Raw genomic sequence first — 23,544 nt, 5'->3', positions numbered from 1 at the left:
CTTATATATATATATATATATTAAAGTAAATGATGAATTGAATAAGTTAGACTTGACCCAAGAGTACTATTTTCATGTTAAAATATTTATAAAAATGTTAGAATAATTTGACCGTTGTTGTTTTGCACGCTGAGAGAATAAAACATCGAATACCCCATCAAAATTTTTGATGGAGTGAGATATTTTTATTCTAAATATTTTTGAGTTGTAGATACGAAATTATTTTTGATAATTAAAATTTAAAAAATAATTATTTATCATTTAAAAAAATTTAATGTAAATCGAAATTAATAAGAAATATTTGGTATCGAATGAACCGATTATTAGTGAGATGACTAAATCCAATAATTAAATAATTAAATAAGGAATATATTGACAATGTTAGAAATTAGAGAAGGGGTCAAAATTTCCCCATAAACTCTCCATGGTTAGTGTGAGAGTTGGACCTTTTTAATTGTTTAGAGGTGTATTTAATTAAAAAAGTAACGTTAAGCATATTTATGAGTCAATATATTATAACAACAACTATAATGATTTATATATTTAGTGTGATTCATAAGTAGATTATGTGAATGATAAAATATGTCCATATTTGAAGATACACTATGTTATACATGTTTAATTACCTCTCTCCTAGTTATGTAAAACTCGCTTTATTTAAATAAGGATAAAACTGAAAAAAAAAATGTCTTTATTAATGTCTTCTTGATTATGTGAAACACCAGTTATTTTGAAATAAAATGAACAGGTAAAAACTACAATTATGTTGAAATGGACTAATGTTGAGAATATTGATCCATCAATATTTGATTACAATAAATACAAATTTCATCTGAAATCTATAGTTGTAGAAATTGTCTAAAACAGAAGAAACGAACTAATAAAACATCAAAATGTTACAAATTTCCTTGTAATGATACACGTATTACTGCTTCCAAAATTGTTAGTTTACCAGTAACTTGTCTCAATTGTATATTTTCAATTTAGCTTAATCTGCTCAAGCAGCAATCAATGGCTTGTTTTCCAGCAATAAGGAATCAGAATCCTCCTCCGAATACGTCAACATCCTTTCTAGAAGTTCTTGGATATCAAGTGCAATCACCATCACTGTGATGCTATTCCGGCCTCTCCAGCATCCTATAGCGATAGTTGATGCATCCACTTGAGGTTCCGGCAAGGTCTTATTGTCTAAGGAAATAGAGAGAAAATTTTACGAGAGAAACAAACAAGTCGTGTTTACTCAAATGAAGATACCAGATCACAACTAACCTTTATTCAAAATCACTACACAACAACCAAACTGCAGCTTTGAAGCCTTATTCCCAAATTCAGCATCCACAAAATCACCAAATTTAATGCTCTTGTACTGCAAAAGAAGCTTGAAATCTACAGGAGATGCATACACTATTTGTTTGGTAATATGTGGCAGCAGTAATGGTACTCCTTCAGATGTTATGCGGAATACACATTCTGTAGAAACATCTTTTTGCCGCTCCTGCAACATTGAAAAGAGAAGATGGAAAGGTTTAAATAGTCCAATGGATGGAGGTCAGGGGAAAGAATGACATAAAGGGTCATTCAAGTGGTGCCCTCCTATAGTTTGCTACTTGTTTTTAAGAGGGTTTGACAGTCTTGCTTTTTCCTGTACCTCCTTTCCTTTCAGGGGGTTGGGGGATGTAGGATGCGAAGTTCTTTCTGAAGAAAACTTCGTAAAAGATGGATGTTCAAACACATGCACATGATTCTATAGAATGACATGAGCTCAAAGAACAGAAATCTCAAGTGTCAAATTTGAGCGACTTACAAACATCTTGAGCCCAACAGCAGCGATCTTGAGCTGCTCACCAGCTACAAAATTGAGTTTAAGAACTTCTTTCACAGATTTAGATACATAATAAACTCTTTTCACATGGTCGATATCAGTATTCCTCACAATCAAATGACCTTTGAATGGAAAGGATTCCTTGATGCCATAGAAGGCCTTTATCTGACCCACTGCTGTCTCCTCGTGGTAAAATAATATTGGGTCAATCCCTCTCCATCTTCCTCGCATCTGTAACTTTCTACTCCCTTTAACCAACTCAGGACCAGCATTTCCATCACTGGAAGGTTTAATCAGCTCCAGACTTTTTCCTTCCACTATTTTACTGGGGTCAGTATCCAGTGTAGCTTTGTCATTTCCATTTTCAAGAATATTAGCATCATCCATAATCACTTCAGATAGTTGATTACCTACAGAATCCACTTGCTCAACTTCATCAGCATTTATATCTTTGACCTTAGGTAAACTTTGTGCTTGGAAATTGCCCGTGGAAGTTGTCTTTCCTGGCTGATAGCAATGCTTCTTTTGTGTGACTGCAAAATCATAAAGAACAGAATCTCAATACATACACAAGTAAAGCTCAAAATTAAGACAGAAAATTGTATTATGACATCAAGGGTGTGCCATGATAGCTCACGTATCGGCAATCTGGCATTGATGGCTTCAAACTTATTTACACTGAGAGCCTAGAGTGTTTCGAGAGAGCATGGAAAGAATACCTCAAGACCCAGTCTGGTTATTCAAAGGAAGAGACAAAGACAACAAACAAAGGATCCTAGGAGACTGCTCAAGTCCATTCAACATTAAGTCCTTGAAGTGCTACAAAAGGTCAAGGAAACTAAGCTTTCAAGTCAAATGTATCCTAGGAAAACAAGAAATACAAAGATGAGAGGAATGTGGACCAAAAAACGCCTCCACATTCCAAAAGATGGAGCCTGGCAACGAAGGAGGTGATGGAAGCACCACAGGGAAACAAAATGATTGTCAAAGATGAGGCCAACTGTAGAAGAAGCTCACCAAAAATGGCTCCATGATTATCAAATGTGGAGACATTTTAGAACCCTAAGAATTTACAAATTCCAGCCTATGTGTCATCCAAGGCTAGTTTAGGGATATCTATGACTATTGTTAGCTTCTACATAGACCTGTATAAATATCTTAGTTTCCTGTTTTGACAAGCTAGCTAGTTTTTGGACGATTAAAATCATACTCTTCTGGGTGACTGTTTGTATCTCTTCAAAGAACCTTCTTGGAATTCTTCTTTCTATGGGTTCATGTATGAGTTCAACTATCTTCCCCCTTGGATTATTCTAATAATTGAATAGCTACTTGATTGTTAGAATTCTCCTTTCTTTCTTTTAATTTTCTGTCAAGCTCAACCTTATTTCTACTTTTATCCTTGTGTTCTATCTAGTTTTTTTTCATTACTTGTTCTATTTCCTCATTTTTGCATCTTGGTTGCTATCATATGGTAGTAGAGCTTAGGCTAAGGAGTTGTTCTTAAAAGCATTGTTCTTTGTTTTTCTATAATCTAGAAATCACAAAAAAGAGTTATCGTTATTGAAGTTTTGAGTTCTTGTTCTTCAAGTTTCGAATCTGATTTCAAAACTTGAACCACAACAGAAGATATCGTTGTGCAGATGTTCTATTTGAACTAGCCATATAAAGCATACTTCAATGTTTAATGCCCCACTTTTCTACTTCTGACAAATGGTTGATGTTTTAACTCACCTGGCAAAGGAGAAAGTTTGTGAAAGACAGCAATAAAGAAGGCTCCACTGTTCTGGTCATGTGGAACTATCCTCATACTACGTTCCAATGGTAGAGTTGAAGCTTCCTCGTCCAAGATTGTAGTAGTAGTTGCAGGATCCTGCACCATCCCAACACCATTTTGAGAATGGCCATTACTCCCCTTATCACGCAATTGACTTCTCCTTGCATCATCACCATGCTCAGGTTCATCCACGTAGCCTTTGCCAGAGGGAAACATTCCAGGAACAACGGCAGCTCTGCGAGAGTTATGAACTTCGTTATAAGAAGTCAACCACATCCCTTTATCTTGAACCTGCATGCACAGAAGAACAAATATCAATCAAATTCAATGAATCAGCGTGTACGGCAACCATACCTGTTTAATACAAATGGAATTAAGAATTGAAGGATGGATACTAGTCTTTACTTCTGCACCTGCTTGTACTACTAATAGGCAGATATAGAATTAGTAGAACTCATAACAAAGCGAGGCTCACTGAAGCCTCCCATGTCAGATAAACTGAAACAAAATAGAAAGAACTTCTGATATTTAACCAGTTCCACTGACATAATTCTCGTCCTACACGTCTTTGAATTAGCAAAACCTATAAAGCTCAATTACATTATACCCAACTTTGGCAGAGTGTAATACAGAAAAGTCAATGACTGCTCAATATTAAGAGCAAATTGACGTATCACATTAAAAAGGAATATGACTGACTGTGAAGCTTTTTAGATCAACAGAATTTTCTTGTTTTGCAGGGCTTGCAAGGAAATAATGCAAGGGTTGAAGAGTATCCTTGAAACTGATAGAAAAGGAAAGTTTACTGCCAAATCGTGTTATGAGAACCTACTGCAGAAAATGCTCAGACACCAAACAGGTCTTGGAAATCTATTTGAAAAATAAAGGCACCTCACAAGATGGCTGTTTTTCATGGTTGGCACCATATGAGGCTTAGCTTCATACAGGAAAGGACCACCTTCAGAAAGGAGGAGTGTCTACTTGCAACAGGTGCTACCCTCAGTAGAACTCCCCTCTATTTTTTCATTTTCTATTATAACCTTGTCATTGAATGTCAATGTTCAACCTTTGATCAAACCAAGTTGACCAAAATCTGAACATCACATGGAGAAGAGATCAAGATGAGCACCAAAAAAATTAACCACAAACCTTCCATTTTTTCAAACCTGGCCTTCTTACAAGCTGAGGAAGTTCACTGGAGACATCAATTAGTTCAACAGATCCTCCACACCTTCTCAATATCTGAGAAACAAGAGAACAATCAGATTATATGAGAAGGAATGTTGGACTTACAATTTATAACGTTTATCAAAATTGCTATCTCTCTGTCATTCAGGAAATTATGATGATTATGTCATCAGCAGCAAAAAGCAAACATGTGGAACATTTGCCATACTAGGGACAGAGAGGCTGCACATTCAGCTACTATTTTGACATTTTTTGTTCAATACTGATGGAGTATAGTCGTTGATGTAGCAAAGGAAAACATATGAAGAAATCAAAGAAAAAGCATACTTGCACCACATCAGCCCACTTGTTGATATAAGTTAGAACAAGAGTAGGCATACATAATTTTGACAAGCCCGGGTGTCGAGACAGGAGGAAGAAAAAAAGGGAGGGCTGTAAATAAGAAAATCCAGCTAAAGAATGTGCAGCCATTGCAATGATTGAAGAGCTCACTAAGGGTTCCCTTTTTTCCACTCTCCCACCCTACTGCAATCGAGCAAGACCTATACTCAATAATCTTCTTTTTCTGTTTTTTTATACTTTCAGTAGTATCACTCATTAATTTCTGGGAACCTAAAAATGAGCAAAATTTTTATTTGGTAACATACGCTACACATTTAACAGAATCGTAATCAACATGTGTTGTATTCTTTCTCAGATTACCTCGGCAACCACAGCCTCGTTCTCAATGGGATTCATTGAGCAAGTTGAATAAACCATCCTTCCACCAACTTTAAGCAGAGACATTCCTGAAATATATGTATGAACAACCATGTGTCAGTTGAAGGCTTTTCATAAAGAAGGAGGGGTCTTACTCAGAAGGAATTGTATAGTGCTCTAAAGTCCTAACCCCTCAAGTGTTTCAGAAACCTTACATGCTGGTCCAGTTACCAGAACGGCAGCACCTATCCAAAGCCCGGACTTTCAGAAAACGTCTCCTAAAGACTTAAGCTTCCTTTTTCTATATAATTCAAGAAACAACATCCTTAGCAGGAAAAATATACCCGCAAAATTTGAGCAACAAAATTATAGTTTAACTGATGTTGCTTCTTGAACGACATACAATTAATCTAATGCTTTTGTGGTCTTCTAATCCATCTTGTTCGAGAAACTAGAATCTTTTCCTTTCTATCCTTACTTTGTAAAGGAATAATCTTTTAAATTTTAATCAAGCATATTGAAATAGCTTGTTTATGCCATACCTCTTTGATGTGTATGGCAGATCCAATTCTTATTTGATTGGTGCTATCAACAACTACTATTGTGCCTCAGTCCCAAACAAATTGGAATTGGCTATATGAATCCCCACTTTTTTAAAGCTCATTTCATATCATCATACTAAATAAGTAAACGAGAAAGAAAATCAAACACATACACAAATACAATATTATAACAATATATTAGAATCTCTTGAACAGGTCTAAAACCTTTCCTCAACTAGTAGCTATTACAAATATGGATCTTCTTCTTCCATTGAACCCTATCTTTAGCTATGTCTAAATTGATAAAAAGCATTTGTAAACCTTTTGAGACAACTTTCTTCCATGTGATTTTAGATCTACCCTGTCGGCTTTTAACTCCTTAACTTACCATAGTTTCACACCTACAGAGAAGTGCATTCGCAGCAAAATATGTCCAGACCATCTCAAGTGATCTTTTCGTATTTTATCCTCAATGTCTGCTACTTGTAAAGTTGCACCTTCTGCGAATAAAGTCATTTTTAATCTTATCTAATATGATATGCCCGCACATCCATCATAGCATCTGCATCTCTACAACACTCATCTTGTGGATATGTTGGACTCTAGCAGTCCAACATTCACTACCATACAACATTTGTCTATAGTGGCACAAAAGCAGTTTGTGACCTCTTTCACAGTGGAAGAACTGAAGAAACAAGATACACTGGCCCAGTGTTTTGAGCTTGGAACTTCCATGTTGGAGGTCTCAAGTTCGAAACCCCTTGCCAGCGAAAGCAAGGGGTTTGCCTTGTGGGTCGAGGTCGTTGCACCAGGTTTGCCTAGTGAGGATTACCTCTCCTATGTGGTTTGCGAGCTATTGCATAGGAGGGGGAGTTTTACCCTGTGCGCACCCAAAGGGTAGCGCCTGCGGGTTTCCCTTGTCATCAAAAATAAATAAAGGCACCCGCATGCCTTGACATATGCTACAGTTGTCGAGACGAGGTAACCACTACTACTGCACCTTTGTGAGACAAAGTATAAAGTGCAGTATTCCACTACTAGTACTACTATTCTTCTCAATACAGAAACGGACACATAATATGTGATACAGGAAATATCGATCAATCAATCAATTAAGCTTCACTTCCATAAGTTGTGGTGCCTATATGAAACCATCAATACAACTGTATTCAGATCCATTTCATCCAAATATACTAAATAACGTCTTTTAAGGCAATCAGGGGCACTCGAAATTCCACGCTTATCCCTACTCCTACATGGATATTTAGCTTAGTCCCAGCTTGTTGGTCACACATATATGGATCCTTTACTTTCAATGTTTTATTCTAAGTGGTAAGTCTATGAATTCAATAGATTTTAAATCTTTTCAAACAACTCCCTCTATATAATTTTAGGTTTACCTCGTACCTTTTATTAACTTTAATTGCAGTGTCGTAAGTCATATCTATGGGGACCAGACAGCCTGGAAGTCTGCATAGGAGATAGTCAAATCATATCAAACGACCTTATCTTATTTTATGTTTGTGTCACTTCCACAAGTGTGATCATTTTTAACATTGTTCAATCTTGATCTTGGATATCAAGATGTATCTTGAGCCCATAACAGGAAAAAAGACTTGGAGTCAACCAACTCCTCCTTAAGCCCAAACTCAAAGGTGACTTGCCGGCTAAAATCATAAGCTGCCGCATGATAGGTTAGTGATGGTCAGCTTATCAGTTAGAAGACCAATGTACAATTAAGAGAGAGAGAGAGAGAACAATGAACCTCGCATTGCTATCTGAACCTGTAGCCCATGTAGACCATTACCCATTCCTGCATTCCTGTGCAGAAGGAAAAATAGAGGGATGTGAAGGGGACACGAGACAATTGTAACGATTGCAGAAGGAAAAATGAAAGAGATAAGTACTAGTAATTCGTAATAAACTACCATCTTCTCCATATATCAGGGGCCTTTCGTAAAGTGCCATCACCACTGCATGGAACATCACATAAGACACGATCAAATAGAAGTTGATCAATATCAAGTTCTTTCACTTCTTGTGGCTCAGAACCTTCTCCATAAGTTCTTTTCAAATGACAGCTAGGGAAGTGCTGTGCTTCGTGATTTGTGACTATCAAGTTGGCAGTGGACATTCTCTTTGTTTGATGGATGAGAAGGTTACACCTTTGAACATCAACGTCATTTGCTAAGACCTATATAATGAGGCATTTCAAAGAGAAACATCAAATGTTACAAGGATCCAGAGAATACATTTTTCAATTTTGCAAGGATGGATCGGAGAGAGTATATGACGCCAACAAAGATGGACGAAAGAACTAGGGAGAGAGTTGCATTGACATCAATGATGTTAAGAGAGAAAATGAGGAAAAAGAGAGACCATTCCACCAGGTAATGATCCCGGTTCAGCTGAGTGGTGTATCATCTCAAGTAACTGAAACGTTTTCGAACCAGGAGCTGCACACACTGCAAGATACAGGGACAATAAAGTTTTATTTATCCAGATTGATATTCACATATTAATGAAGAATGGAAAAAATGAACTTAGATGCAGAATATTAAAGAATAGTTAACTGTCAAGAATGAAATCATCTGGCCGTACATCCAGGAACAGAGGAGGGACCTGAGTCAAAGCAGTCACATGATGAATAAAGGGTACAATGTTAAACTGATTTTTTTGAGAAAGACCAAAAAAAAGAAATTGACAAAGTTAACTGATATATACCAAACAAATCAGCATAAAAATAATTGGCTCACCATGCTAACAGCCTCCTGTCTTGTAATGTTACCAATCTCATTTTGTAGCTTCAAGTACTCGTGGAACCTGAATGTTTTATGTGATGACAACAATCAATATCAGAGACTACCAAAAGTTGTCTTCAATTACAATTCTGTAAATTTTCTGACTGTATACAGATTCTAGGAAAAAGAATTGCATAATTTTTTATGAAGGTGGGAAGAACTACCTGGAAGGGTGTAAGATTTTTTATATCCAAAACTGGGAACAAGAAAATGGACCTCTAGATGTACAATTTTCATGTGAGATGTGCATTTTCTTCATTTGAACATAATTATACAACTACATCAATCCTAGAGATGTTCACACAGGACTATATGAATCCTCTACATCTATTTCTGCTCCATCAGATCCATTCTTTCCACCATTGAATAATCTCTCTTTAAGAACAAATTAAGGACTCTCTGAAGCAAGAGATTATCTCTAATTCTCACACGTATTTTATCATGCAAGCTCTAGCAGACCTCTTCTTTATAAGTAAAAGGTGGCAATCTCCAATAAAACTTAAGAGACTTCTAATCAAAGGACCAGATGTAAGTAATACCAATAGTGGTTAACCTTAAACCAACTAACTGGTACCGCCTACAAGGATATTTTGCTTCTGTTGTGTTATACACCAGCCGAATTTGCATGGATTCCAAGAAATTATTTCTTGTTAAGAGAACTTCTTTCCATATGGTTTAAGGTCTACCTCATCCCGTAATAATACCTAAAACCGTCATGATGACACAGGTGCATGTAGGAGCTGTTAGAACATAACTAAACCATTGCAGGCCATATTATTTCGTCTAACCTGGTATAACGACATATCTATCTTAAGCAATTTTACGACACCCGTCTTACAGAAATGTCGACAATATATCCCTACATACGCTGCCACATAGCATTGTTAGTCTCACACATTTTATAGAACTTATCTTCACTTTGTAAAATATCCTCCTATTGCACTATCAAGGCATTCTCTAGAAAGATTGAGCCTAGATATCTGAAGTGTCAACATTTAGTTACTGCAGTCCAGTCTAATCATGCCTCAAACTTTACTTTCTTGTATTGGCTACACTGATTGTCATATATCCTATCATCCTTGCACCTATCCTAAAACTCTCAGTTTCGAGTGTCCTGCCACAAATCAAGCTGTAGTTAACTCTCCCACTAGTTATATCAACACCAACATAGGCCCGTAAATAACATATACTCTGGAACTCAATCTCGTAGACTGTTGGTTAACTCATTCATAAATAGGAGAAACCAGTACAGGCTAAAATTAATTCCTAGATAAACCATGTTTATTGAAAACTCTACATTTTCTTCCATTGTTCTACATTTTGGCACCTCCTTCAAACATATCCTTTAGGGAATTTATGTATTTGAGATGAAATTTTTACCTCTCTAGCACATACCAAGGATTTCTTTACGTACACTACCATATGGAAAACCCTCTTCCTCTTCCTATAACAAAAGACACTCAAATGTTTGATTGATGAACAAGACTTTCTTTTCGAAAGATAGTTGATAAGCAAGATCTTGTTTTCAAACACATCATTGAAACCATCGAGCGGAAATCAGAAGCCTTCTCTAGTTTTTAAACAACTCATGGAAACACCATCACACATGCCCTAATATTATTTGCATCATACCTTAGATGTGTGGCAAGAAACAATCAACTATTCTAGAAGTTGCAAACCAAGTTGCATCTAAAACATTTGATGATAAGTGAAATAAGATGCAAAGAATATATAGGTTTAAATTTATCAGTTCTATTGAAGTTGGGGATCAAATTTGCATTCAAATATAGATCAAAAATGCCCAATAAATGGAATTTTGGAGTTCGAACATGATTTCTGATATTATTCTCATATCTTCGATCACAATTATATTCCTCTCACTATCATCTGATGGAAATTATCAAAAAGTATACAATAGAAAATTATAAATTAACTGAATTGGTAAAAAAAATCGGCAGTACTACAGAGATGCTTTACACAGAGAAAAAGGGAAAAAAAGATATTTTTTTCAGTCCTACAATGTGAGACCAGCAGAGAGAAAGGAGCTAAGGAAGCTCAAAAGGTTGAACTTGTTTCAGACTCGAGTTTAGCACCAGTGTCAACAACCACTTGAACTATTGTTCATGTATTCAAAAGGTCAAATAGATTATTGGCTCATAACAAGGATTGAAGACTTGAAGTGTCTTTTCCAAAAAGCAATACTTATTACTCCCTATGTCCCTATTCTATGTGGCATACTTTCCTTTTTAGTTTGTCCCAAAAGAAAAACATCTTTCTATATTTAGGAACATTAAACTTTAAACTTCTCATGGTACTCTAAGTGAGATGATCTATAGCACAAAGATGTTTGGCTTGCTTTAGACCAAAAGTTTCAAAAGCCTTTCTCTCTTTAAACCTCATGAACAGTCAAAAATCACACATCAATTGGGATGGATGAGTATTATCTGTGATAGATTTACGTATATGATCTTTTTTCAGATAAAAATTATTTCACAATATTCAAAAGTTACAGCATAAGCAGAAACTGGATCTCTAACCTCTCAAGTATTTTGTTTTTCCTCAACTGCTTGCGAGAAAAAGTTGACTGCCAGGCAAGATTCTCTGGATACCAAGGTAATGGTCTTATTGCTACAACCTCACTCCCATCTGTCCCCTGAATCACAAACGCGATTTGGAAATATTATTGAATAGCAGGGTCTGAGCTAGAAGCAGCATACATAGTGCAGAAAGTTCATAATTCAGTAAGAAAAAGTAATCATAATCAGCTGATGAACCTCTTCTTGCAGAGATTTCATAAAATCATTCTCCAACTTTGCTTGAATTTCCAAGTAGCATTGGCTACTGCAACATTAAAAAACACAATGATGAATACGTAAGTAAACAATTTACGTGGGACAGGGTAATCATGAAACCTTGGCCGATATATCTGGCGGCTCGTATTGTTTGTTGACCATAATTTATGAATTCAGTTATCATAGGGAGCATATACAATGATGAATACGTAAGAAATTATCAACAAAGGAACTCTAACCGCAAACGAGCCTGTACAAGAAATTCATTTTAGAGAAGAAGATGGAATGCGGGAACAAGTCATAGCTCAAATTATTCAAGATCACCGGCTAAAAGAATTCGCACCCACCCGGTGATTACTGTCTTGAGCTAGTGCTTGAAGAAGAACTTGGGTGTCAGCAGGACATGACACTCTAAATCACTAAGGACATGACCCTTGATAGGAAGATTTGGAGGTCGAAGATTAAGGTAGAATGTTGGTAGGTAGCCGAGTGTTGTAGCACCTTTATGTGGAAGATAGGGGGCTAGTCTGCTCTTTGCCTTATAAGTAGTATTATTATTTAATACTTGTGTATCTTTTACTACATCTTTTATTTGTTACTTGTTGCTTCATTGGTTGTTTTTAGCTTGCCACTTTTTGCATTATTTTTTTTCTTTTCTAGCCTGTTCTGGTAATGCGTCATTGTGCTGAGGTATATCGGAAACAACCTCTCTACCCCCACAAAGGTACGAGTAAAGTATGTTTACATCCTATACCCTTCCCACACCCACTTATGAGATTACACTGGATGTGTTATTGCAGAGCAAGAGAACACATGAAGACAAACGCAATGTACATTGTCCTTTTCAGATCACACTTCTCAATGCAGAAATAAGATTTATATGATGTGGAACATCATCGCTAGGTTATACAATTGTTTGTCTATCTAATAAACAGAAAGGTTAATAACAATAACAATAACAATATATCTAGTGTAGTCACACAAGGTGGGGCCTTGGGAGGGTAGGGTCACGCAGACCATACTCCTACCTACGAAGGTAGAGAAGTTGTTACCGAAAGACCCCCAGCTCAGGTAATGCAAATCAAAGAACATACAGAAGGAAAGAAATAAAACATGTAAATAAACAGAGAGGTTATCAAATGATAAATGAAAAGATACAGACCTTGAATTGATCCTGAAAGCAGCAGGTAATTCACTTCGAAGACAGTCCATAAAAGTATTCCATTCTTCTGGTGGCACAATCCCTTGCTCCTATACAGTCATGCACATACTATTACCCAAGTCCATAAATTTGTTTACACTCATTGCATGTATACGAAAAACAAATGAAAAAAGATAACTTACTCCTTCCATCTCAATTTATACCCTATCACACTAACTTATACAGCAAAATATTTCCATTTTAGTTGTCTCAAAAGATTTTAAAACCAATCCATATCTACACAAATTTCACAACTTTCAAGAATTTAAATACATTAAATTATTCAAATATCCAACTTTGATATGTCGTTTTCCTAATGTTCTATCGAGCTTAAGTTTCCCATCATACTTCAACACTCTCTCTATCTCAATTTATATGACACATTTCGCTTTATCAACAGTAAAGTTAACTAATCTTCGAAGCTATTGTATACGATCGACTCAATATCTTTAAACTAAAACTCAGATATCCAAAACTATAGATCAAGTAGTACAAGACATGCAACTCTTCTTAAGTCAATATTGATCAATTTCACATAGTTTAAATCTCGAGAAGCAAAAAGTATCACATAAATCAGGAGGGTATCTAATAATATAATATACACAAGTCATATTAACATCTAAAATTCACAAATAAGGGAGTACCTTATAATACTCTTCAAAGGCAATATTTTGGGTAATAAAGGGTTTCCAACTGGGATTACTGTTTTCTCTATTGTTATTATTATCATCAGCGGTACCATTTTGTTGCTGCTCGGGATCATCTTTGGTGTATTTCCAGTTGTTTTCTCTGCTTTGAACGAAGTGTTTTCTCTGAGTTCTTGACCTTCCTCTGCCACCCATTTTCCCTTTCGCTGCTGCAAATTCGAATACTGAAAAATCCCTCTCAGAATTGAGAATCTGAGATGGTGGCAAAGGGAAAAAGGAGAGTGAGGAGTTAACAGAAACTGAATTGAAGAAGGTTTAGGCTGGGTTTTACATGATTGGGCTTGAAATGTCGCTAAGGCCCACTTTTTATGCAAACTCTTCTTTATGTCAAAAGGCCCATTTTGAGAAACAATCGATTTGGAGTTTTGGTGAAATAGTTTCAATTAAATTGTTATAAATAGGTTTAAGAGTTTTATCGATTTTATAACCATCATAAATATTATTCGATATTTAAGTTTTGAAAATGTCTCAATAATATAGTGATATTTGTTATTGTGGATCCTAGAATGCTCGAAATTCTAGAGAGAAGAAGTATAAAGATTACTACTCGAAAAAAAAAAAGGAAAGACATTCTAAAATTTAGAATTTTATTTTGGAGTTGTGCTACGTTAGATCCTTTATCATAGTTATACATGTGATTTCCTTCTCAATTAGTGTATTTCAGTTTTAATTCATATTTTATAATATTATTGAGTTGTCTCAATAATTGGAATTTTTCGCACATAGTCAATGAAATAAATTTAATTATGTTTCATATTTATAGCTTGCATATTTACGAACTGTAGTTATAGTTTAAGTTGTTTCATTTGTATAATTCGTAAATGAGTACATATAATTTGCTTATACATTCGTATGATCAAGTTATTTTCGTATAAACTTGACATAACAAATTTATACAAATACAAACATTTAAACTTCAAACCATTACACAAATCATATTTTATAAAAATTAAATTATAGAAAAGTTATACAAATTCCAAATTATATAAACTCGAAATTCCAACCCAATCGAATTTTGTTAGCAAATGGTAATTACTAAAAAAATATAATTATGATGACTAATTATCTAGTATAATTTACGGGCCACCAACCAAACCGACCCGTTTTAATCCGTTTACCCGTTTGGAGGTTTTGGGTTTTTCTTGATGAACACTCCATATTTCTTCCACCATAAACCCCTTCTTCTCCTGCAATTCATCTTCCAAAACCCCAACTTTCTGTAAAAATGGGTAGCAATCAAGCAGCATTATCGTTTCTCAAATATCTTGCAGTAGGCGCAGCGGGGATCGGTGCCGGAGCAACAGCTCTCAGGTCATGCCTGTACACTGTCGACGGCGGCCAACGAGCCGTACTTTTCGACCGCTTCAAAGGAATCATCGACGATGTAGTTGGTGAAGGGACTCATTTCTTAGTTCCATGGGTTCAAAAACCCTTCATCTTCGATATCCGCACAAAACCTCACACGTTCTCCTCTTTCTCCGGTACAAAAGATCTCCAGATGGTCCATCTTACCCTCCGTGTTCTCTCTCGCCCAGAAGTTTCACGTCTTCCAAAAATCTTCAAAACCCTGGGTCTCGAGGTACTGAATTCGCATATTTTTGTTTATAAATTCTGTATAATGTACCTTACTATTGCATATAAAGGTTTTGTAACTTTTTGCATTTTGTATGCTAGTGAATATAGGATTAATGTTTTCATTTTACGATTACAGTATGATGAGAAGGTCCTTCCTTCAATCGGCAATGAAGTTCTCAAATCTGTCGTGGCACAATTCAACGCGGATCAGCTTCTCACTGAGCGTCCACAGGTGTCTGCATTAGTTCGTGAGACTTTGATTCGTCGTGCAAAGGATTTCGACATTGAGCTTGATGATGTGGCGATAACACATTTATCATATGGTGCTGAATTCTCTACGGCTGTGGAAAAGAAGCAGGTTGCCCAGCAGGAGGCGGAGCGGTCAAAGTTTGTTGTGATGAAGGCTGAGCAAGAGCGGAGGGCAGCAATTATTAGAGCTGAAGGAGAAAGTGAGTCTGCTAAGTTGATTTCTGATGCAACTGCAGCTGCTGGTATGGGTTTGATTGAGCTTAGGAGGATCGAGGCTTCGAGGGAGATTGCTTCGACCTTAGCTAAGACTCCCAATGTGTCTTACTTGCCCAAACAGAACATGCTTCTGGGATTGAATGCAGCACGTTGATTAGGTAATTAGGTTTAGTATCCGTCTTCCACGTCTAGTTTTTGATATAAGCACATTGCTCTCTGAAGTTGAATATTGTGAAGTTGAATATAGTACAATCTAATTGTGTGAGTAGTTACTGCACGATTCTGTGCCGAATTGCGAAATGATGAAATACAGAAGTGGGAATTAAGAGCAAAAAGGTTTTCTAACTGCCATATATATGCCTTTTGTTTTCACCTTTTCAGAAGGAACTTCGATAATCTGTTTGTTATCTTCACGTATCTTGGAATCAATCCGTCAATAGTGTTATCTTCACGTATCTTGGAACCAATCCGTCAATAGTGTGGTTGTTGCATTGTTATCTTCTGATGTACAAAGTCTACTCAGAGTCATCTGAAATGCTATCAGATGAAACCGAGTTTATGAATTAGTATAACTGCTATTCATATTATTGTACAGAGGATGGAGGAGATTGGTTAATAATTTTTTATCATTGTAGTGTGAGAATACTGAAGGATGGTAGGGGAATAGAATGTTGTTATATGCAATACATGAAAACTCAATCGAGTCTGCGTTAGTTTGGGAACTTACTCCCTTTTGGTTTAAGAACGAAGCACCAGAGAATGACCTTCTCTATGGTGATCTGCTCTGTTGAATTATTCTAGAACGTATGATTCTCTTCACGAAGTTGAGCTGTGTAACACATACATTGGTAATAGCGAAATCTTCCCATGAGTTGAAACCAAGAGTTGGACTGATGCTGAGAAGTCCCATTGTGTTTGCTCTTGGTTTCTTGGCAAAGTTCGATATTAATATTGTGAATATCATAGTGATGTATACAATATGTTTCATTTTTTTTTTCGTTCATAAATATTAAACGAGGTAGATATGTTTTCCTTCTTACAATCAACTCCAATCTACATTACTTAAAACCTGTGAACCAAGGATCAATAAGTTTAGCATTCGATTAGCAATTGATCATATTGATCTCTGAAGAGGGTAGAGTGTACGTACAGTTTTATTGACTCTGTCATTGATCCTTGTTAAAATATTTCTTGTGGCTGTGATAGTAATCAAAGGGATTTAAACTTTTAACTCATACATACTGATATTATAAAGAATATTTTACGCTATCAATACAATCCGATTATGTACAGCAAGTTATTAGAGTATTTTATTATTTAGGCAACTATGTTAGCCTTACTTAACCTGACATATGTTACTCGGACTCTTCATACTGTCATCATATGCGTGTCAAATCCTTCAAAGATGGTGTATTTTTGGAGGATCTGACACGAGTGTGACAACGTTTTTGGAGAGTCCGAGCAACTTACACTATTAATGGGAAGAACTTAAACTCATGTTTGTACAGTTATCTCTGATAAAGAAAAATGAAGCATTGTAATTTCAAGATGTATATACAGAACAAAGGCCTATTCAGTAGATGGTTTTATGAAAACTTTTCCTCCTTATGAGATCACCAACTTTTCGAAACAATGTTCTTTTCCTCCTGATAGGACTTCTATCACTGATAGAATCTTCAGTTTTTAGTGATCCTCCATCATCTGAGGAGGAAGAAGAGGAATCTATCCGGTGATGAGGAACCTTTTCTGGTGTATGGGGATCTGCCTCGGGTTTTGGTGATTCAATTATTGACCTCTCAAGTGTTTCAGCCTTTTCAGGATCCTTATCTTGGATTTTCTCTTTCAAATCTTCTTGTTCTTGTTGCAACTTGAGCTTTTTCGTAACTTGGAGTTCCTCTTCTTGCTCCTTATCCTTGGTGTTGAGTGATGACGAAGATTTGCTCAAAGACATGCTCAAGTCTTTTGTTTCTAGTGTTCCTGTATCATCTGAGAAGGCAAACGAGGATGCTCTCCGATGATGAGATACTTGTTTTGATATATGGAGCTCTGATTTTGGTGATTCATTTATTTCAAATATTGTGTCCTTAAGTGCCTTGGCCATTTCGAGATTCTCATCTTGGATTTTGGCTTCTAAATTTTCTTGTTCTTGTTGCAGATTTACACTGCTGGAAGTGTTCTTGATATGGAGATCCTCATAATGCTCCTCTTCTTGCTCCCTATCTTCGGTTTTGAGTGCTGATGAAGAGAGCAACCTTTTTAACTTCTTGACGTTTTCTTGAGCTGCAACTTCATTGATCTCAAGTCGTTCATTCTCTTGAGTAAGTACACGAATTGATTCCTCCTTTTCAGCTTTAGAATCCTTGAGTTGAATGTTTTCATCTCTAGCTAGGCCAGCTGCAGTTTTTGCAGCGTCTGCTTCATTTATAGCCTGCTTCAATATGCCCTTCAATTTGTAAACTTCTCTCTTTGCTGCTCTAGTGATACGCTCAGCTGCTTTAAGAGACACCGCGAGTGTAGCAGCCTCATCCTGAGCTAGCTTCTTTTCTTCTTCAGCTTTCTTTATACACGTTAAGTACCTCGTCTCATTTTCAGCCAAACGTGACTCATCAAACTCCAGTCTGCTTAATCTGTCTGCTGTTTCTCTATGTAGTTCACTTTCCTTTTTCGCCTCATTCAAAAGCTTTTGATATCTAGCCTCCGCGTTTCTAACCATTTGTTTCAATTGTCCTGCCTCATCTTTAACTTGTTCGAGTTCTAATTGAGAAGCACTTAGTTTCTCCTTGGCCTCATAAGCTTCAGCAGCAATCTCTTTCAACGCTAACGCTAAATCATCCAAGGCCTTTTGGCTTTTTTCTTCTGCATAAGTTGCAAATTTAAGTTCATTTCTAACCAAATGTACCTCATCACTCAATGCCTTAGCTTTTGATGAAGCAAACCTCTCTCTTTCTTGGATCATAGCTAAATTCGCCTTTGCTAATCCAAGTTCAAACCTAAGGCATCCAAGTTCCTTCTCTAAAGCAATCTTTCCACTACAAGAACCATCACAACGCCAGCGATTTTGCTCAGATGAAGCCAGTAGTGATTCAATCTCTTCATGAAGTAAAGATATCTCAACTTTGGATTCTTCAAGTTCAATCTTAGTTAGCTCAAATTCCCTTGTCTGTGAGGCCAATGAATCGAATATTTTAGACTCTGTTAATCGTCTATGCGCTACTTCAGCTTCTAGTTCATGAACCCTTTTCTTGAAATTGTATAGTATATCCATTGCCTGAGCTTCATGAGCTACCTCTTTCATATGCCTAACCTCCTCCTCCGCAAATTTTCCCATTTGGTGATCAATTCTACAAGCAAAAACATTCACAAATAGTGAGAAGTTGCAAAGTTTTAGACAAAAGCCAATATTCATGTGACACCAAAAAGTCACTTTCCAATAGAGAGAAAACAATGTTCAAATATAATAATCCAAACAACGTAGAATGTCTACCTCATCGAGATAAAGAGGTTATTTCTGATTAGACAGTTTGAAAATAGGAATACATGAATGAGAGCATCAACAGCAACAAAATAATGTGAAAAGGAGTCCAGCAAAGGAAAGAACTATATATATACCGACAAAAGAATAATACAATATAACCGAAACTATAAGAATAGTGCTACTATCGCGATAAGAAAGAAAGTCCAAGTACGACCACGACAATAAAGCCCAAGATAAAAATTATAATAGAAGAATATGAAGGATGAAAGAATTAATACCTTGGATATAGTGACCAATCTATGAGGTATTTCTTTCAAGAACAAGAAAATAAAGCATAAATCGTTATAACTTTCAAGGGGGTTTTTTGGTGTCCAAAATATATAGACTCCAAATGTACAAATCTTTAATAATATTCTAAAGTTCAAATCTTCATTCTTATGAAAACTCAAAAACCAAGAAAAAAAGAAGAAGAAAGAAACCACATAAAAACCTTAACAAACTGTATCCTAGAAAACCTCTGAATTTCAAAAATTAATATTTAGTGTAGACACATATAACACTAGGAAAAGCATTGTGAGCCAATAAAAATGAGTCAAGACATTGTGGCCAAAAGATTTAGATAAACATTTGTGTGTTACGTGTTGAAATCCCTGTTTTTTATGGGAGAGAACGTTTGGTTTTTGACGAAGTCCGAAGTGGAAGGAGGTTTGTTAGGAAGATTTGAGACAATTTTTTTTTCTTTTGCTGATTTGACATTCTAGAAGAGATTTACGACAACATAATGTTGTTTAAAGAGATAATGGTCAAAGTTTCATATCACGTCTTCGCGAGTTTCAACATAATGTTGTTTAAAGAGATAATGGTCAAAGTTTCATATCTCATCTTCGCGAGTTTCAAGATAATGTTGTTTAAAGAGATAATGGTCAAAGTTTTATATCACGTCTTTGCGAGTTTCACCTCTCTCAACATAGGAAAGTCTAGCCCCATTGAACACTAATATATTTTGAGAGAGGATGGATAGTTAGGGCATAAGGGAGTCCATCTCCAAACGGACGCATTTTGAACACTAACGTATTTCCAGAGAGATTTTTTTTTTGATCCGTAGTATCTATAAAGTGTCTTTTTTAAGAGTTGGACCCTATAAAGGGCATGAGCACGACACACTGGGAAAAAAAAATAACCTCAAATATGTTTTGACCATTAACTTACAACAGGCATGGTAGAGTTCGATTTCATTGTTTCTCGAATACTGCTTTAGCATTTTAAAAAGTTGCTCTATCAAAGAGCCAACAGAGTAGTTGCACACTTAGAAGAGTCCTTTATTTGTAGATATAAAATCAATAATATCTACAACTTGGACTAGCCATTAGACGAAAATACTGAATATTGTTAAACACCAGAGGTGTGACAATCCAGACAAAATGTCTACAACGGCAACAAGATTACAGCACATTCCGGGCTACCAAAACAAACTTAGAAGCACATTACCCTACTACTAAATTCATTAGTTGTCTGTCTTTGTCTAACAAGAAAAGAGTAAAAATACGACAAACAAAGCTACTACTTCAGTAAACAAACTAAGCACGCTCGCCTCTAATTCGCCTGGCAAGCTGAATGTCCTTTGGCATGATTGTCACACGCTTGGCGTGAATGGCACAAAGGTTAGTGTCCTCAAAGAGACCCACCAAGTAGGCCTCAGCAGCCTCTTGCAGAGCAAGCACCGCATGACTCTGGAAACGCAAATCAGTCTGAAAGCAAACCAATGCACAAAGAAGAATCATCCATCATCATCGTCATCGTCATCATCAACATAACAGTACCAATTCACAACTAAATAGATGTGAACGAATGAAAATTTACCTTGAAGTCCTGGGCAATTTCACGAACAAGCCTCTGGAATGGAAGCTTCCTGATCAAGAGCTCAGTACTCTTTTGGTACTTACGGATTTCACTACACAATGCAAAATCCCAATCAATAACATTCGCACAATGGCATGTTCAAGAATGATGTACTTTAAAGACTAAAGAGAGCATATGCAATACATACTGAATCACATAACGCCTTCTATACTTACCGAAGAGCAACAGTACCAGGTCGGTATCTGTGTGGCTTCTTCACACCACCAGTGGTAGGAGCAGACTTACGTGCAGCCTAATACACATACAAAGCAAGTCAAAAACTAATACATACAAAAGTAGTTCAACAGAAATCAATAACGAAACTAAAACACAAAGACACCTTAGTGGCAAGTTGTTTCCTGGGAGCCTTTCCTCCTGTAGACTTACGAGCAGTTTGCTTGGTACGAGCCATCTAAAAACCACAACCCACAATTTTTACATAAGAACAGCAATATAACATGAAAAAAAAAAACTCAATTTTGAAAAAATACAAGGCGCATACCCACAATTCACAAAAATTAAGAAAAAATCCTAATGAAAGATTTCAACTTTAGGCTAAACACAATAATATGAAGCAAATACACAACCATTCAAAGCTTATCCTTAACAAAGAATACAAATTTGCAGAACCTAAGATCACTTCACTACAACAGCAATTAGAAGATATACATATAATTCTCTTTCTTTAACAATCAATCCCCCAAAATATATTCGAATTTACACCTAATGTATCGATCCCAACACTAACATTCTATTTTTTTTTAGCAAAAAAGAATTTTTTTTTCTGAAACCCTAAAATAACACCGCAAACACCGAGCCATCAAAATAATCAAACTAATCTAACCAACATTCCTCAAAAGTCAAAACCCTAGCTTTCTCCCACTAAATTCTACTACTACAGCAAACCCTAGCCATAAAATTTCAAAAAAAAAAAAAAAACAGAATCAATCATGATCTTCAAAAACACAAACAACACAAATTCATAAATATAAACTGCAAAATAATTTCAAAAAAATTACCTCTCAGAACAACTATTCCTCCGTCTTCTTCTCCTCTTTTGATTTTGTGAATGAAAAAAAACTCCACTGAATTTGCAGGTTAAAGAGTATATATAAGGGATCTGACGGTTCAGAATAATTATACGTGTGCTTTTATAGTTAAGTATCTACGGTTAATAAATATGTTAACTGTGTTTTCTAAAAGTGATTGGACGGCTAAGATTTGACTTGGGAATGTGTGCCGGATTGAGAAGCCTTAATACTTGGTTCTCATTGGTTGAAATTATTGAGTGTTCAACTTTGATTAGACCTTGGTGATAATTTTGCTTTGGCATTTTGAATTTTGTTGTAATTATTGTCATTACATAAGAGTCCAATTGTTTAATTGAATATGCATTATGGAATCTATAGTGATTAGGAGTAAGTGTTGTTATTTGATTCAATATTTTTTTGTCATGTCTTTATTAGATTTTTATTTTTATTTTTTTATTTGATATCTGATCTCGATATTGAGGGGTAAACTGTCAAGACTTTCTAATAAAGACGATTTTGTATCTAAAGGATTTGGATATGAGATTTCTAGTTAAGGATAAAGGAGTACTTATAGTCGACAACCGTTGATGGTCTTGTCACTGTTAGATTTGAATTTCACACTATTAGTTTTGTTTATTCTTGATTATTTTTAGAAGTATTAAAAGTACTTATTAATTATTAGTTTTATTCCTGAATTAGAGATATGTACTATTTACTTGACTAAATGAACTTACATCCTCGATTTTGCAACATGGAAAAATATACACCTGAAATCTCGTCAAATTTAAAAGTGTTTTCTATACTTCTCTTAATTTTTTATCATGAACATCATGTTCCAATAAGAGTTTAACACAAGTTGCTATGTCATATCTAGAAATTTGTATCAAGTTAAACACAAGGAAACAGGAGCTCTACTAGGAGGCCTTCAAGTAACAATGCTACGTATAAATATTGATGCAAAGAATGTTCTCACCCAACTAAACTATGACCTCTCGAATTGTTCCTTTATTTTTATTGAATATAATAGATACCTCTGACCTTTCGAGTCATCTGCTTAATCTAATAATAATTATATGTTGAGAGAATAAAATTTAATTGCTAATCAACTAGTACATTTTGATACAAAATCTTTGAACAATCTTTCTTTTTTGATTGAAATCTCCAAATGTTACTTTACAAAAAATAACTATAATCAGCTACAAATATCAATTCTTGAAACATCATCATCTTCTTTTTGTAGTTAACATTTGCGAAAGCTTATCAACAACTAGTAATAGTAGTACAAGAATATGTAGTACTAACAATAGGATAAATATATGGTACTAAACCTATCTTGTATAATACATATTAAAATAATCTTTTGATTTTCATGTACCAATTATCTATCTAAAGTAATACAAGTCTTTATCTTTTCTACCCAAAAGAAAAAAGAAGTTAATACAAGGAATAAGATAAAACAAAGGAGGTCACATTTTTCAAAATAGACAAACAAAGAAAGCTTAGTAATAATTTGATTTTAAAATAAACAAACAAAGAAAGCTTAGCAATGATTTGATTTTCCGTGAGAGCTCAT

The 23,544-nt window shown here is 35.6% G+C and overlaps 4 protein-coding genes across 6 annotated transcripts; 1 reads left to right on the top strand and 3 right to left on the bottom strand.

The window, feature by feature from the left end:
* Positions 1-761: 761 nt before the first annotated feature.
* Positions 762-13,771, bottom strand: LOC107020788 (tRNA (cytosine(34)-C(5))-methyltransferase-like). Its single transcript, XM_015221289.2, has 15 exons — positions 13,464-13,771; positions 12,781-12,869; positions 11,601-11,667; positions 11,364-11,479; positions 8,782-8,848; positions 8,599-8,647; positions 8,405-8,490; positions 7,954-8,219; positions 7,791-7,846; positions 5,487-5,572; positions 4,746-4,838; positions 3,554-3,887; positions 1,805-2,355; positions 1,270-1,495; positions 762-1,188 (listed from the first exon to the last, which is right to left on the bottom strand). Exons 1-15 carry the CDS (start codon positions 13,659-13,661, stop codon positions 998-1,000), a joined length of 2,475 nt encoding a protein of 824 aa, XP_015076775.1. The 5' UTR covers positions 13,662-13,771; the 3' UTR covers positions 762-997.
* Positions 13,772-14,697: 926 nt separating this feature from the next.
* Positions 14,698-17,770, top strand: LOC107020527 (prohibitin-3, mitochondrial-like). Of its 3 annotated transcripts, none has more exons than XM_015220932.2 (3): positions 14,698-15,105; positions 15,238-15,724; positions 17,722-17,770. In XM_015220932.2, the coding sequence occupies exons 1-2, from the start codon at positions 14,752-14,754 to the stop codon at positions 15,718-15,720; spliced, it is 837 nt and encodes a 278-aa protein (XP_015076418.1). In that variant the 5' UTR covers positions 14,698-14,751; the 3' UTR covers positions 15,721-15,724; positions 17,722-17,770. The 3 variants fall into 3 exon arrangements, with proteins under 3 accessions (XP_015076418.1, XP_027772919.1, XP_015076417.1); XM_027917118.1 differs by lacking the exon at positions 17,722-17,770 and adding an exon at positions 15,948-16,366; XM_015220931.2 differs by lacking the exon at positions 17,722-17,770 and having other exon boundaries at positions 15,238-15,917.
* Positions 16,814-19,959, bottom strand: LOC107020526 (WEB family protein At5g16730, chloroplastic-like). The gene is made up of 2 exons (XM_015220930.2): positions 19,320-19,959; positions 16,814-18,907 (listed from the first exon to the last, which is right to left on the bottom strand). Exon 2 carries the CDS (start codon positions 18,892-18,894, stop codon positions 17,140-17,142), a length of 1,755 nt encoding a protein of 584 aa, XP_015076416.1. The 5' UTR covers positions 18,895-18,907; positions 19,320-19,959; the 3' UTR covers positions 16,814-17,139.
* A 380-nt stretch (positions 19,960-20,339) lies between these two features.
* Positions 20,340-22,082, bottom strand: LOC107020528 (histone H3.3). Its single transcript, XM_015220933.2, has 5 exons — positions 21,960-22,082; positions 21,281-21,352; positions 21,117-21,193; positions 20,902-20,992; positions 20,340-20,789 (listed from the first exon to the last, which is right to left on the bottom strand). Exons 2-5 carry the CDS (start codon positions 21,350-21,352, stop codon positions 20,619-20,621), a joined length of 411 nt encoding a protein of 136 aa, XP_015076419.1. The 5' UTR covers positions 21,960-22,082; the 3' UTR covers positions 20,340-20,618.
* Between the last annotated feature and the right edge of the window lie 1,462 nt (positions 22,083-23,544).

This window comes from Solanum pennellii, chromosome 5, assembly GCF_001406875.1.
Source record: "Solanum pennellii chromosome 5, SPENNV200".
Taxonomy (NCBI): domain Eukaryota; kingdom Viridiplantae; phylum Streptophyta; class Magnoliopsida; order Solanales; family Solanaceae; genus Solanum; species Solanum pennellii.
This window is presented reverse-complemented; position numbering and strand designations above follow the sequence as displayed.

What these genes read in the sequence shown, in the direction of transcription:
- LOC107020788 (XM_015221289.2), bottom strand. Translation starts at nt 13,661, where the DNA reads ATGGGTGGCAGAGGAAGGTCAAGAACTCAGAGAAAACACTTCGTTCAA. An exon ending in AGATGATTTCATTCTTGACA is followed by an intron (nt 8,491 to 8,598) that starts GTTAACTATTCT and finishes TGTATCTTGCAG; the next exon opens with TGTGTGCAGCTCCTGGTTCG. An exon ending in ACGAGGCTGTGGTTGCCGAG is followed by an intron (nt 4,839 to 5,486) that starts GTAATCTGAGAA and finishes CTTGTTTCTCAG; the next exon opens with ATATTGAGAAGGTGTGGAGG.
- LOC107020527 (XM_015220932.2), top strand. Translation starts at nt 14,752, where the DNA reads ATGGGTAGCAATCAAGCAGCATTATCGTTTCTCAAATATCTTGCAGTA. An exon ending in TCAAAACCCTGGGTCTCGAG is followed by an intron (nt 15,106 to 15,237) that starts GTACTGAATTCG and finishes TTACGATTACAG; the next exon opens with TATGATGAGAAGGTCCTTCC.
- LOC107020526 (XM_015220930.2), bottom strand. Translation starts at nt 18,894, where the DNA reads ATGGGAAAATTTGCGGAGGAGGAGGTTAGGCATATGAAAGAGGTAGCT.
- LOC107020528 (XM_015220933.2), bottom strand. Translation starts at nt 21,352, where the DNA reads ATGGCTCGTACCAAGCAAACTGCTCGTAAGTCTACAGGAGGAAAGGCT. An exon ending in CCTGGTACTGTTGCTCTTCG is followed by an intron (nt 20,993 to 21,116) that starts GTAAGTATAGAA and finishes TGCATTGTGTAG; the next exon opens with TGAAATCCGTAAGTACCAAA. An exon ending in AAATTGCCCAGGACTTCAAG is followed by an intron (nt 20,790 to 20,901) that starts GTAAATTTTCAT and finishes GTTTGCTTTCAG; the next exon opens with ACTGATTTGCGTTTCCAGAG.